Consider the following 14411-nt stretch of genomic DNA (forward strand, 5'->3'; position numbering starts at 1 on the left):
ATGCCACAGGAAAATAAGGTAAAGGAACTAGGATGTTTACTTAGAGAAAAATAAGACTTGGTAAAGACATGATTGCTGTCTTCAAGTATTTGAACTGTCATGTGGAAGAAGAATTAAGACTTGTCCTGTTAGGATCCAGGGGGCAGAAGTGGTAGCAATAGCTAGAAGCTGAAGAGAGCCTTACTAACAATTAGAATGATATAGCACAATGGGCTGCCCTGAGAGAGAGTGGGTAATAATCTATTCTAACTAAGATTCTTCAGGTCATGGGTGCATGGCCATTTTATGTCATAGAGGGGATTCTTAGTGGATGGATTCAACTATATATTTGAGGTTCTTATTAAATATGTATGGGGGAAAAAGGAAAACGATATAATCCTTTATGGAAATAGATCTGGCAATTATCAAGTCTGTCTTTAAAATTGTCAATTAATTAACTAAAATTTAATATCAAGGAAGATTTTTTTGATATCAAGATTTTTTTTTGATATCAAGATTTAACCTCAGACTTTTTAATCACTAAGTGCCCAGCCTACCAATGAGCCTCTGTTTAGCTAACCTGATCCTCAGAAAGACAGTCTGCTATCAGATCACAGTCAAAGCTTGTCCACCATGTTAAAGCCTTGTAGAACTTGACTTCCACAGCAGGCATAGCATTTGGAAACTCTGAGCCAACTCTTTTTCGTTATGAGGCATTTAGTAGGATATTTATAAAATCACAAATCTATTGGAACACTGAAGAAACATTAAGGTATGAAGACTACCACATAAGAAATAATTTAGGGGGCAGCTAGGTGGAGCAGTGGATAAAGCACCAGCCCTGGATTCAGGAGGACCTGAGTTCAAATCCAGCCTCAGACACTTGACACTTACTAGCTGTGTGACCCTGGGCAAGTCACTTAACCCTTATTGCCCTGCAAAAACAAAACAATAAAAGGGAATAATTTAAAATAGGCTGTGTAATAAGAGATGGACCCTTGTAATATACTCCAAGATTTCCTAAATGGAAACCTAAGTTCTAGTGAAAATGCATTTCCACAATAAGGTTAATACTTAAGATTCACTTGTATCATTTTAAAGGAGTAGAAAAATAATTTACCTGCATAGCATTTTATTTTTAGCAGAGTCCAAAAATATAAATTCTCAGCTCTTTCCAGTTGTTTTAAGACAGAAAGCCCCTGACTCAGAAAAAACTCACAAAGTTGCAAAGTGGATAAAGGACATTAAACTATCTACTCAGTGATTTCCAGTAGCCAAAGATAATTTCTACATTACAAACTAAAATCATGTGCAAAAGAATCTCACCCACTATCTTTTAAAGGAGACCATGATGATCTCCTGTATCAATCTTATGTGTTGGTTCTACCTATTAGAATGTAAACACCTTGAAAGCCAGGGCTGTCTTCGCTCTTGAATTTATATTCCTTTGTACTTGGTACATCATAAAAGCTTAATAAAATGCTTTTTTATTCATTCAAAATACCCTCTTACAGTTAAATCTTATCTGCCTGGTAATAGGAATTATCCAGTAAATCTTTCCTTAAAAATCCTTAGCAGATTCCTCTTACCTTATTCCTGCAAGCACAAGAAATAAGTCTTTTAAGGCAAAGGACACTTCCCTGATTCAGAGAAGATATATACCAAGAAGTTGGAAAAGTCCATTTTTGATCTGTCAAGAACCTTTGAAATTAGTCTGACCCAATCATTTTACTTTTTTTTCCAGTGGGGCAATGGGGGTTAAGTGACTTGCCCAGGGTCACACAGCTAGTAAGTGTCAAGTGTCTGAGACCAGATTTGAACTCAGGTCCTACTGACTCCAAGCCAGTGCTTTATCCACTGCACCACCTAGCTGCCTCTGACCCAATCATTTTAAAAGGGAGTAAATAAAAGCAGAGAAAAGTCCAGTTCAGGCTTCTTTTATACACAGGACAGCTATTCTATTGTCTCCTACCAACATACTAGATTAGAAAGGAGGACAGAAGAAGAAAACAAAGACCTGGAGGGCAGTAAAGCTGTTCAGTGATGATCTGTGTTGTAAACTCCCAAAGCATTAGCCATATCTATGGTATATTTAAATAAAAATATGAAACCATGTACTCAAAATCTCACACACCCCCTGGAACCTCCACACCTTTATTCCTCTCCATTAGGTCAGATAAAAGAGAGGTGACTAGTTACAGCTTGACCTTGAACACAAACTACCTATCTAGCAAAGTCCTACATGAAAATAACTTCAATGTTAACTTTTCAGTTTTTCTACATACACATTATATTTGTTGGCTGGATTTTTGATGTATTCTTCACCAATTACTTCAGTTACAAATATCTTATTTCACCAGAATTATGTGAGAGGGAAAACACATCTAGAAAGAAGAGACATTTACAAAGCATTTAAGCTTTGCAAAGTGCATCTATTTGTTATCTAAGACCACTGATGTATTTCACAAAAAAAAATGATGTCATTCCTCTCAATTTTCTCTTTTTTAAACCTAAGCAAGTCATAGCACCTCCATACACGTTGAATCCCATGGCTATTATTATATGTACAAAATAGTGCTGTGGAGCTAACATTTATATCAGATGCTTTCACATTGAACTGCTTTAAAGAATGCACTTCAAGTACAATGTCAGAAAATGCAAGAATATTTAAAAATATATACAAGGTCATTCAAAGAAAAGGCTCTTTAAAAGCACATGAAGTAACCAAAGGAAAACTTTCAATTTCTGAATACGAAACTGGGCAATAGAAAGGAGAAAAAAAAGAATGTGAAAGAATAAGAATGGTCTTAGACTAGGCTTGTTTTGACATTTTTCAAGTTTAGTTTACAATCCCTATAGTTCTGCATCAATTTGGAAATGCTAGTCCTACAGCTATGTAAACACTGCCTCTTTTATAAGATACAGCTTATTTCCAAGACAATCGTTTCCCAAACTTCTTTATCTTAAATCATTTCCCCTACTCTATAAAGTACAATTTAAGCCACATTAAAATTTAATTCTGCAATGCTACAGCAAAATTTAAAGTATTTGATAGCTAGCATATATGCTAGGCGCTGCTGAGAATGGACTTGTCATCTCCTCAAAGAAAGGACCTGATGTAATCATAGGTTATTAAGTAGAGTAAAATAAAACCAACAAAGGATTTGGTTAAGCAGCTTTCAACCCTACTTCTTCTAACTACTATAAAGTCATTACTACCAGAAAGAGGATTGAACTAGATGATCTCTAAGGTCTGATTCTAAGCCTTCATCCTGGATATGTCCAAAAGAAATGTTAATTATGATCGCAGTTTCTCAAATGAACTTTTGTGAGCAAAAAGGTGACATGAACACACCCAATTAAAAACAAAACAAAACAAAAATGAAGAGTATCTGGAATCAAGGATATTCAAGGCTCTCAGACATCGTGTGGCTCTTTCAGATGCTACTTCTATAGCTCTTCAGGAATTCTAACATTTGGATTAGAATGTTGTAGGGGCCACAGCAGTCATGTGACTTTTTGGTGACAGTAAATGTAATTATGGTAGTCACCTAACTATGAGGCAATGAGGCCATATTTCTAAAGTGTAAGCCATGGTTTTTTTCCTTCTCTTCCCTGAAATATTATTTACATATCTGTTTGTGAAATGAAGGTGATGTAAAAACAAGTATATCAACAAAAAAGGAACATTTTTCTAAAAGTGAAGCCAGGATATGAGAAATTCAGAGAAACATAAGAAGACTTGTATGAAATGATGCAAAAAGCAAGCTGACTTAGTAGAAAAGTCTAAGCCAATGACTAAATGAAAACAACACTAAGATACACTAGATATCAGATAATGCACAATGTCTGTACAGTGTTCTAAGAAAAATATTTATGAGACAAGTACTTTTAGGTAAGACTTGTTGGACTGTATTTGGCTTAACTGTTTTTTCTTTGCTGTAAAGGATGAGATATAGGCAAATGACAGAGGTATAAAAAAACCAAAAGCATCAAACATAAAAAGAGTGAAAGAAAAGGCACTATCACTGGTTATTGGACAGATAAGCAGGAGCCTACTCTATAGTTCAGTTTCCTGAAGATAGAACAGACTTTAGATACTGTCATTTTTCCTGCTCAAGAATGCTTCTGTAGGGGGCAGCCAGGTGGCACAGTGGATAAAGCACCGGCCCTGGATTCAGGAGGGTCCAAGTTCAAATCTGGCTTGAGATACTTGACACTTACTAGCTGTGTGACCCTGGGCAAGTTACTTAACCCTCACTGCCCCACAAAAAAAAGAAAAAGAAAAAAAAGAATGCTTCTGTAGCTCAGGATAACCTCTATGATAAAATATGCACGCCTCAGCTTGGAATGGATAGTAAATCCTGCCTTGGTATGCTTACTTCACATCACTCCTATTCACAGTCCGTTACTGCCCAAATGGCTAGCTTACTCGCTGTCCCTCAACATGTCACTCTACTGCCTCCCCCATGCCTTGAATCCATTTAACCTCCCTCTAGGAATAGTTACTTTCAAAGAAGCTCAAGTGATACCCACCATAGGGACTTTTCCTGATACTTTTTATTGTTAATAATACCTTCTCCTCAAATTATCCTCTACTTTTACTTATATATGTGCATGTTGTATGAAGTCACATAAAAACACATACCTCAAGAAAAATGGAAACTCCTTGGGGAAAGAGACTATTGCTCACTTTGTCCTTGTATTTCCAGTGCCTAGCACACAAAGTACCTTGCTTAATTGATATCTGTTGAATAAGTTGCTCTGGCTAAAGCTATATAGCCTTTTGGACATCTTGAACTGGATGTCTTACAGTCATGTCCAAAACTGAATGCATTATCATTCCCCTGCCAAACCCTTCCCTCTTTCTTTCCTATTACTGTTGAGGGTACAATCATGCTCTGAATCATACAAACTCAGAAACTAAACTAAGTGGACTTTTTTCACACACATGCCATATTCCTCTCCCCACTTTCCCCCCAATCTGTTGCCAAGTCCTGTTGATTCTCTTATTGTGTCTTCTCCTTCTCTCCACCAACATTTCTACAACCTACATACAGGACCTCATTTCCTGGCTCTAAGCATTTTCAATGCCATCTCCACAAGTCTGAAATCCTCTCCCTCATCACAACCTCCTGGCTTCCCTTAAGTCTTCACTAAAATTACACCTTGCAACAAGCCTTTCTCAGTGCCCCTTAATTCAAATGTCTTCCCTCTGAGATTTTCTCCACTGCATCCTAAATAGCTTGTTTGTACACAGTTGTTCACATATTGTCTTATTAAATTATAAATTCCTTGAAAGAAGGGGACTGTTTTTGCCTTTCTTAGTATCCTCAGCACTTGGCAACAGTGCCTAGCACACAGTAGGTACTTATTGATTTGACTACAGTAATAAAGTGACTTTTTTTTTTAAGATTATCACTTAAATACATATATGGGCATTTTATGGTATATACTCAAGTGTTTGTTATTTGTCAGGTTGTTAATTTAACAGCAGAACCAGAATTTTTAAATAGTTCAAAGAACCAAGCACTGTCAAGTGAGAGTGAATTATTTTAATCCACAAGGAAAAGAAAATAGAGATAGCAAAGTAAGTGAAATTATAATAAAATATTTGCATCAATTGACACAGCTGGTCCTTCTTATGTCAGAGAAGGAAATGTTTTATGTATAAAATATATTTTCTTCTTTTTATACAGAATCATAATTAATTTCCTCACTTTACATATTAGAAAGATGAGGAAACATCACTTTACCACAGAATTGACTTCCAAGGTCACAGCTGCAGACTTGATATTAGAACTCAGATCTAATAACTCCTAGTCCATTGTTTTTTTCCTTCCATCACGATGCCTCCTAAATTGGAAAAGCCACTTTATGGCAAATTAAAGGTTAAATTACAAAAAACTCAGTTATTTTTAAAAAATCAGATTAAAAAATGTGCAATCATGCTAATAAAATGTCTACCTCTTTTGAATCCCAGAATGCACTGCTGAGCATGTATCTCAGAAAAGTCAGATAGAAAGGTCTCACATACAGTTCAAAATACTTAAAGCAGTACTTTTTTTTTTTTTTGCAGGGCAATGGGGGTTAAGTGACTTGCCTAGGGTCACACAGCTAGTAAGTGTCAAGTGTCTGAGGCCCGATTTGAACTCAGGTACTCCTGAATCCAGGGCCAGTGCTCTATCCACTGCGCCACCTAGCTGCCCCCAGGAATAATGTTTTTAAATGTTAACACTGTCATCTACTGCAACTGTTCATAAGTACCTTCACTGGATGCTGAACTTGGAAGTCAAGAATATCTGAACTCAAATTCCAACCCACTTACTAATTGTGTGACCACAGACCAGTCACTTAACCTCTGTCTGACTTCCCTTTTCCCATTTCTAAAATGGCCATGATACTACCCCATCTTACTGAGTTTAGGGGTTTAAATGAGATAATGTATCTATGATCTTCTGCAAACATTAAGAATGCTATATAAATTGTATTTATCATTATTTGGATTTCAGTCTCAAACATTAAATATAAGCCATTAGTTCTAATGTTTCCAAGCCTAACTTTCATTCCAGACAGGCATGTTTTCCTCATGTCTCTTACATTCTCTCTTCCTAATATTTTCCTTTGTCTTCTAGGAACCTCTCTTGGCTCTCTTCCCTCAAAACATTACTGAAAAAAATTCCAAGCCAAACTTTTTTCCTTTAGTAACAATCATGACATGGAAATTAGAATAAAAATGTTAAAGCTGCCCAATATAACCAACTCAAAAAAGGCCATCCACATCAACCCCCTCAATTTATGTCTAAAAGAACTGAGGCCTAGGAAGGGTATAGGGCAGTAAGCAGAAGAGCTAGGTCTCCTGAAAATATCATTTAAAAAATTAGGTTGAACTAAATAAATCATTTATAAATATAAAATGGTCCAGGTTTTCCTCAAATATTTTCTTTTTATAACCAATGCCTACGTCTAAAGAACGGACTCAATGTTGATAATGGCTCTTCAAAATACAGTTTAAAGTATTAGTAGCTGGCCCCCTCTTAATTCCTCTAGATATCCATTAAGTAGCATTTGATATCTGTGAAAACTGCAAGTATCATCTTCAAAATTATTTTTCCATTCCCACAATTAAAAAAAAAAGAAATTGAAAATTAAGATTGGACATGTCAAAATGCTCTAACATTAACCTGCCCTATGACTCATTTAAAATTTTAAAAATTATTACTTCCAGGTAAGTGGACTTCAAGGGAGAAAATGCCTGTTTCTCAAAGGATCAAACTGACCCTGAAGTACTAGAATTTTTTTTTTTTCTGGACAAGTCCTATATGAATAAAAGTTGCACTTAAATGATAACACCATTCAAAAGATTTCTTTTTGTATGTTATATTGTTTTGAAGAATCATAATAAAGGAGTGGGGGAGAGAAAATCAAGTGTGAGGAAACAATCTACTGCCCATTTACAAAATAACATTTGTATGCATCTTTCATATAGCCTCTAAAATTTAGAACTATACGGGAGTGTTAGTGTCACTCAAATCTGGAGATAAATACCTATAGAACATCTTATTGTGAATGTTCAACACAATATATTCCATTATAATACCTTAAATTTGCAAGCTTCAGCAAACTTCCCTCTTTCCTTTGGCCTTCACTCAGATGGTTTCAAAAGTCAGTTTCTTGATTAGGAAGAACAGAAATGTCCTAACCAAAATTCTTGCTTTTGAAGAGAGCAATTAAGAATTTGAAGAAAATTTTGAATTATTTTCCTACAAGTCATAAACAAGACAAGGGTAAAGTATGGAAAAGTCAGTATTTGCTATGTTCTTTTTCACATAACTGAATTTCAAAGTTTTAAATTTAAGCTAGAGGACAGCAAAAGCTCCCTTATAACTTTAAGCTCTCAGGTCCAGGAGGAACAGCTGAAACTGCCAATTCTGGCAGACTTGTGATGTCTGTGATGATGTACTACAAAGGAAAGGACAAACCAGGAAAGGACAAATAGGTTGGTCGGTGTTCCTTTAACAAGGAGCTCCATCACTGCAAAGAGCACAACACAGTCTTAACACCAGGATTCTTCTAGTCCAAGCACATCATGGAACTTCTCTAGTTCACCTTCCTTATTTGTTAAACAGAGATTAATACCACTTCTATCTCATAGGGTTTTGTGAGGGTGAAATCAGATAATGAATTTCAAACAAACAAATTTTAAAATGTTAAAACAAGATCAATTATTACCAATTCTTCGATAATTAGGAAACAAAGTGGGAAAAGGACTGAAAAACTTGGATTCTAGTCCAAATTCTACCACCAACCTGTTCTGTGACCATAAGCAACTCCATAGCCTCTCTGGGCTTCAGTTTCCTTTTATTCAAGATAAGGGGGTTAATCTAGATGAGTCTGAAAAATTCTACAACTTGCAAATGAATGGAAGAAAAGGCACTTAAAGATGCTCATGAGATGCTTCGTATACTAGGTGCTATAAAAGGACAAGACCTAAAATACTAATTTTTGTGAGGTACTCAGACTTCTTAAAAATGTACAATACATAGAGGTGTCAAAAGAACATAATGTTTAATAGCATTAACAAGCTATAGCAATATTCTCTCCCTTCGAAACTCACAAACATCTAGAGGAGTTAATTGCAACAAAGTATTTTATACCAAAATACTTTGAGGTAGCTAAAATGGCTCTGGGGATAGAGCATTGGGCCAGTTGTCAGGAAGACCTGAATTCAAATGTGGCCTTATTAACTAGCTGCATGATCCTGGGCAAATCACTTAACCTTCCACTGGAGAAGAAAATGGCAAATCGCTCCAGTACCCTTGCCAAGGAAACCTCATGGACACCATGGCTAATGGTGTCACAAAGAGTGGGTCATGACTGAACAACAACTTTCTACCAACAATCACTGAATTCAACGGAAGCCAGAGTAAACACTTTTTACATTTCTGATTTTCTATTTTATTTACCATTAATAGAGAATCTAAGGAATTGGTAAGACTTAAGCTTCTAAGTGAAAGACACAAAACTACAGAATTTATTTTACTATACCATACTATTAAAATTTCAATCAAGCAGACAGAACCACTAATTTCATATTATCTAGTTTTGCAACACAGGGCTTGGCAATAATAAAAGACTGATTTCTATCTTATGAGAACAAAGTTGTCAATGCTGTTCATTCCTGAACAAAACTTAACTTACTTATCTTTGTGAGGACTCTTGAGGCAAAGAAAAATCAAGGAACACTCTACCTCTCAGTTGTTGTCGTTGTCCTTATTTGTTAAACAACAACAACAACAAAACCCCAAAATACTGAATTCTTAGCTTCTAAATTTTTCTATTCCTTAGCCTTGAAATTCTTCTTTTATTGAGTGATTTTTGAACTTACAAATTTCTAAGTGACAAACTAAAAAAATCCAACTGACAATATAAACAAGCCTGTTTAAAGTTCAGCTAAGGCTAAATAAAAAAGGTAAAAATTAGTTACATCTCTTTAATGCACAATGAAAAACCGATGCATGTATCACCTATACCTAGAAAAATTTGAGGTTTAAGCTGGGCTCTGTATATTTACCCTCATGTGATGGAAGCAAAATCCAACTTCTTGAGTAATAAAGTTCTGCTCTGGTTCCAATATCTAAATTTGGGAGAACAAATAAACCCAGGCAGGTAAGAATAAGAAATGGTCACTAAAAACATAACTAAGTTACTTAGGAATACAAAATTTAAAATTCATAAGCAAACAGCGATCATTTGAAGCTGTAGCAACTGCTTCCAGGACATAATAAAATATATAACCCAGCTAAAACAAACATCAGCTGTTCTATCAAAGATAATGTTTGATTTGATTATCAAAAACATCTTGCATTTGATAGTAGGCAGGAGAGCCAATTTGGTAGAAACTGCATTTCAGTTTTCTTCACCAGGAATCTGTTACAGCTCATCAGCATCAAGGAAGAGGGAAAGAGAGGAGGGTCTAGGGAGTAAAGAGAAGAGCACTGATGAATTTATATAATTCATTTCCTCTCCCACCCTCCAATGTCATTCAATTCTAAAGCCTAAAAATATACATTACCACCTTTTGGAAATGTCTTTGGCGATTAGGGAGGGGCCAGCAATGACTTAGATGGGACACTAGTGTCTTAAGAAAATCCATTCTTGTCTACGTCTGAGTGGCAAAAGGATTTTCTCCATTAACTTTAGAATAAGAAATGGCAGGCAGCAAGGATAGACACCGGTCCATCCCACCACACGAAGAACATTACTTGAAACGCCACTTTCTCATTTCAAACTGTCAGCTGCATAGTTGAAGATCAAGCTTTCGTTTTCCATCTCTTCCATTTAGGCTCCCATCAGGTTTGACAATGCCACTCCCCCTCCGAAAGTGGCCCACGCCCCACAGTGGCAAGGGTCGAAAAGGGAGAGTCTACCATCTACTGGAGAACAGCAAACTTGCTGAAATTCTGGGAATGCGTGGGGCCTGATGGGTTCCTGAGTTTACCAGCTCCCAAGCTATTCGGGGAAAGGGGGCGGGACCGATTCCGACACATGCTCACCCCTGGGGAGGGGGAGGGGAGGAGCTGAGGGAGGGGAGACGTGGGCGAAGCTCGGCCTACGCCTCTCTCCGCCAACAAGCTGGAGTCAAAGATTGAGGGGACGGCCTAAGGACGGGGAAGTGACCATTCCTGGCCGCGCCTCCCGCCCTGGACTGTCATTTTGGGGCCTAGAAGAAAACGTAGATTGGGTCCCTCCCGCTCCCGCCCCCGCTCGGTGGGCGGGGCCCTCGAGCAAGCTCGGAGGTGGGACCCCAGGACGAGCCAAGGCGACGCCTCCACGGCGAGGACATCGCCAAAGACGACGAAGCCCCCCACGCCACGCGTGGGGGTTCGACGGGGGGCAGGGGGGATGTTGGTGGGGGGGCGAAGGACTCCACTAGTTATACTCCCGCCCTCTCTATCCACTCCAGGCACAGGGCAGCGACCCAAGGAGGTGGGGCCTGCTGGGGGAGCTGGCTGCTTACTCCCGCCCCCCACCCCCACCCTACCCCCACCTCCCCCAGGGCTCGGCACTCCGAGCAATTCATCCCACACGGCAGCGACGCAGACGCTCGCGCGAAGGAGCCCCCGCCCCTCCAAGCCGCAGGAGAAGAAATGACCCGCACCGCGCGAGACTGGGGCGGGAGGGGTAGGCACGGGGCACGCGCGTGCGCGCCGCCGCCTCCTCCCCCCCCCCGCAGGCATCGCCGCGCACCAGCCAGCCAGGCCCCCTCCCCCACTCTGAGGCGCGCGCCGGCCCCCGGAGGAAAGCGGCGGCGCGCAGCAAGAAAGCGGCCCAGCTCTAACCCGCAAGACATCCCCCATATATATATGTACGCCCCCGCCCCAAGTCCACCCTCCTCCTCCTCCTCTTCCCTAGCCCACCGCCGCAGCCTCCCCCTGGCTTCCACAACGGCCTCTCCCTCCACACTGACCTGACGGGCCGGGACATGTTCGCAGCCGAAACCGGACCTCCAGCGAAGCCAAGACCAGGCCCCCCCCCCACCCCGCGCGCTGGGCGCCCCTCCCCCCCCGGAGTTGCTTTGGCTGCCGAGGCCCGGGCCGCTAGCTTTCTCAGGCTCTGCCGCTACTGGATCCAGGCCCCCAGGATCTGCCGAGCCCCCCGCTCCCCGTCTCCTCAAAATGGATGAATCAAACCAGCCGAAAATGCGCCAAAGCCGCTGTGCAACCTACCCCGCTAGGTCTCCCGCGCCCCGCCCCCTACCCTCCCACCCATTGGCGGCACCCGCCGGAGGCAGTGAGCCTATTGGACTGTTTGAATCATCACGGCGCCTTGGTCCCGCCCATCCTCCCCAATAGGCTCCGCCCCTTCCGAGGGGAGGGGGGGGGTCCTCTTTCCCGAAGTTACTGTGAGAGCGCACGGCCGCAAAACAAAAATGGACGCCGCCTGGCCGCGGCCCCCACTGTCGAACAGCAGATTCGCCTTAAGCCGTGTCCCGGAATGACTGACGAGTGGAATATACGTGGCATTCACAGTGATTCAGTGTCAGATAAATTCGGAATAATTTCTTTTCTGCTTCAGTGGTCTCGATGCTTTACAAGGCCTAAGTCCTGGGAGGGGGCGGCAGATTCGTCAACAAGGGGCTGGTTCAGAATTGGAGGGAAATTTCTATAGGTTCAAAAAAATTTGACCTTAAATACATAGGCCCCTCCCCCGACTTCAGCCCCTCCCCCTTGGAGACCCATAGCTCTCCTGGAATTGGAGGGACCTCATCAAGACCAGAAACCATCCCCACGTGCAGGGCTTTCAGGCCTTTTGACAAGAAAATCTACCAGTCGGGCTCATGACATTGGCTCTATCCTGACCCTGGAGGTCCCACTGGTCACTCAGTACTCGCCAAGCAGTTGTCACGGGGGGTGGTGGATAAACTGACCAACAATGGCATCTCCACTGAGGTCTCCAGAGCTGAAGTGAAGTCTGCAATGGAGAGCTTCTTCATCACTTAAGCAGCAGTCATTTATTAAGTGCCTGGTATAAGTCAAACACTACCAGGCTCTAGGAATTTCTTTGTTGTTTTTTGGACTAAATCTATGATTACATTGATTTATGGTCTCAGAGTGTGAGGGCTTGGATTGGTTTAAGTGACCTGCCAGGGTCACACATTTCAGTGTCATTGGAAAGATTTGAACCCAGGTCTTCTTGACTCCAAGAGATAAAGACTAAAATGAAGCAGCTTCTGCCTTCAAGAATGTGACATTAGCATTTTTTGAAGATATTAATTGTTGAATGTAAAAGAATGGATTCAAATAAGTCCTTTACAGGATAGATACCTCAATTTTTGTTTATGTCAGTATTATACTATGTGGCTAATTCCCCATCTTCCTGACCTCAATTCCCTACCTTGCCCCAACCTCTGCTGACTTTCAATCTCATATTTCCAATTGCCTTTCAGACATCTCTAGCCAAATGTCCAGTAGACATCTTAAATTCAACATGTCCAAAACTGAACTCATTGTATTTCCCCCAAACCATAACTTAACAGAGAATTAGGTTGAGAAGAACTCCCCGTGCTATAGGCTACATCCCCATTACAGGCAAGCTTCTAAGTAACCATACAGGGAAATACTTCCTAGAAACATTAATGCTCTTCTCCCTTGAAAGCCCTAATTAATTTCTGTATAGATAATCCAGGGAGAAACGAAAAGCAAACCAAGGCTAGAACCATGAACAGCTGTCTTTTGCCTCTTTTTTTGGCAAATGTCACTTCGCTCTCTCACCTCCAAGCTGCCTGGCTGACTGTATTACGGTCCATGCTACTGGCTGAGAGCCAATGCAGAGGCTGAAGCAGTGCAGTGATTAGTGAGTAGCACAGTTTGAGGTTGTTTTATTGGACAATTAGCAATTATTTGAGAGAGCACTGTTATTTAGGACTACTATAAAGAGGCAGAGGGATTACCTTGCTCAGTTATGAGATGAGTGGGTACCTGGCATAGTCAGTATACCCAGGGCAGATTAAAAACATAAGCAGAGCTATTCATACCCTCTCTAATGCCCATGTGTTCAGGGCAAGCAACGCCCCCCCAAAAGAAACCCCTCAAAAACTGTGAGCATAATAAAATGGAAAGAAATCGAGAAGAGATCTAAAAGAAAGGAGAATGTTAATGATAGATGGTTCCATAGGGTACAGTGAAAGGACAGTCGGCCAAGGCTTGGGAGGAAGCTGAATGAAGTTAGAGTATGGGAAGTGACAACAGGAGAAAGGCTATACTTTTACCCCAACTAAATAGATCCCGAACCACAAGGATTAGGGGAACAAGAAGTAGGAGTTTGCTGTACATAGGGCTGGTTGTTCATCTGGGTACTCCCATTGTGGATTATAGAGGATAGAGTCAGTTTGGGCATTTTCTCTCCAAACATATGTAGACTAAAGGTAGTGCCAACAGAGTCAGTATCTGGATCAGTATCTGGTTATTGGGTCTCAAGTGCTTGGCCTGAACCTACATGTAACTCCAGTTCCATGGTCTTCTTAAATCATGGAAGGAGGCAGGAACAACAGCAGAATTTTTGAAGATGTCAATTCATAGGGCTGTGTGACCAAATGGTGCAAGGTGAACACTCAAAGGTCAGAGGTTCATAGACCCAGCCCCTGTAGGGATCTCAGAGACTATCAAGGCCAACCACCTTTACTTTACAGATGTAGAAGCTGAGGCTCAGAGAAGTTGTGTGACATACCGAAGGTCACAGAGGTGGTGAGCAGTAGAATATGGATTTGAGCATGAGTATTCTGATCTCAGAGCCAGTACCTTTTTCATTATACCATGGAGAAGGCCATCTTTAGTCTAAGGTAGATGCCCTTGTCCTCATCTTAATGATGCTGGAGGAAGGTGGGGGGCAAGGAGAGTAGAGTTAGGTCAGTCAACAGTAGTTCAACAAAC

At 40.7% G+C, this 14411-nt stretch overlaps 1 protein-coding gene across 2 annotated transcripts in view; it reads right to left on the minus strand.

Moving 5' to 3' along the window:
- Positions 1-11705, minus strand: part of NUCKS1 (nuclear casein kinase and cyclin dependent kinase substrate 1) — a 47383-nt gene extending 35678 nt beyond the window's left edge. The window contains exon 1 of one of the 2 annotated variants that reach the window (XM_044004151.1): positions 11450-11705. In XM_044004151.1, coding sequence (XP_043860086.1) covers positions 11450-11466 — 17 coding nt within the window. In that variant the 5' untranslated portion in view covers positions 11467-11705. The remainder of the gene's footprint in view (positions 1-11449) is intronic. The other variant, XM_044004150.1, reaches the window with a different exon arrangement.
- Between the last annotated feature and the right edge of the window lie 2706 nt (positions 11706-14411).

The sequence above is a fragment of the Dromiciops gliroides genome, chromosome 4, assembly GCF_019393635.1.
Source record: "Dromiciops gliroides isolate mDroGli1 chromosome 4, mDroGli1.pri, whole genome shotgun sequence".
Lineage (NCBI taxonomy): Eukaryota > Metazoa > Chordata > Mammalia > Microbiotheria > Microbiotheriidae > Dromiciops > Dromiciops gliroides.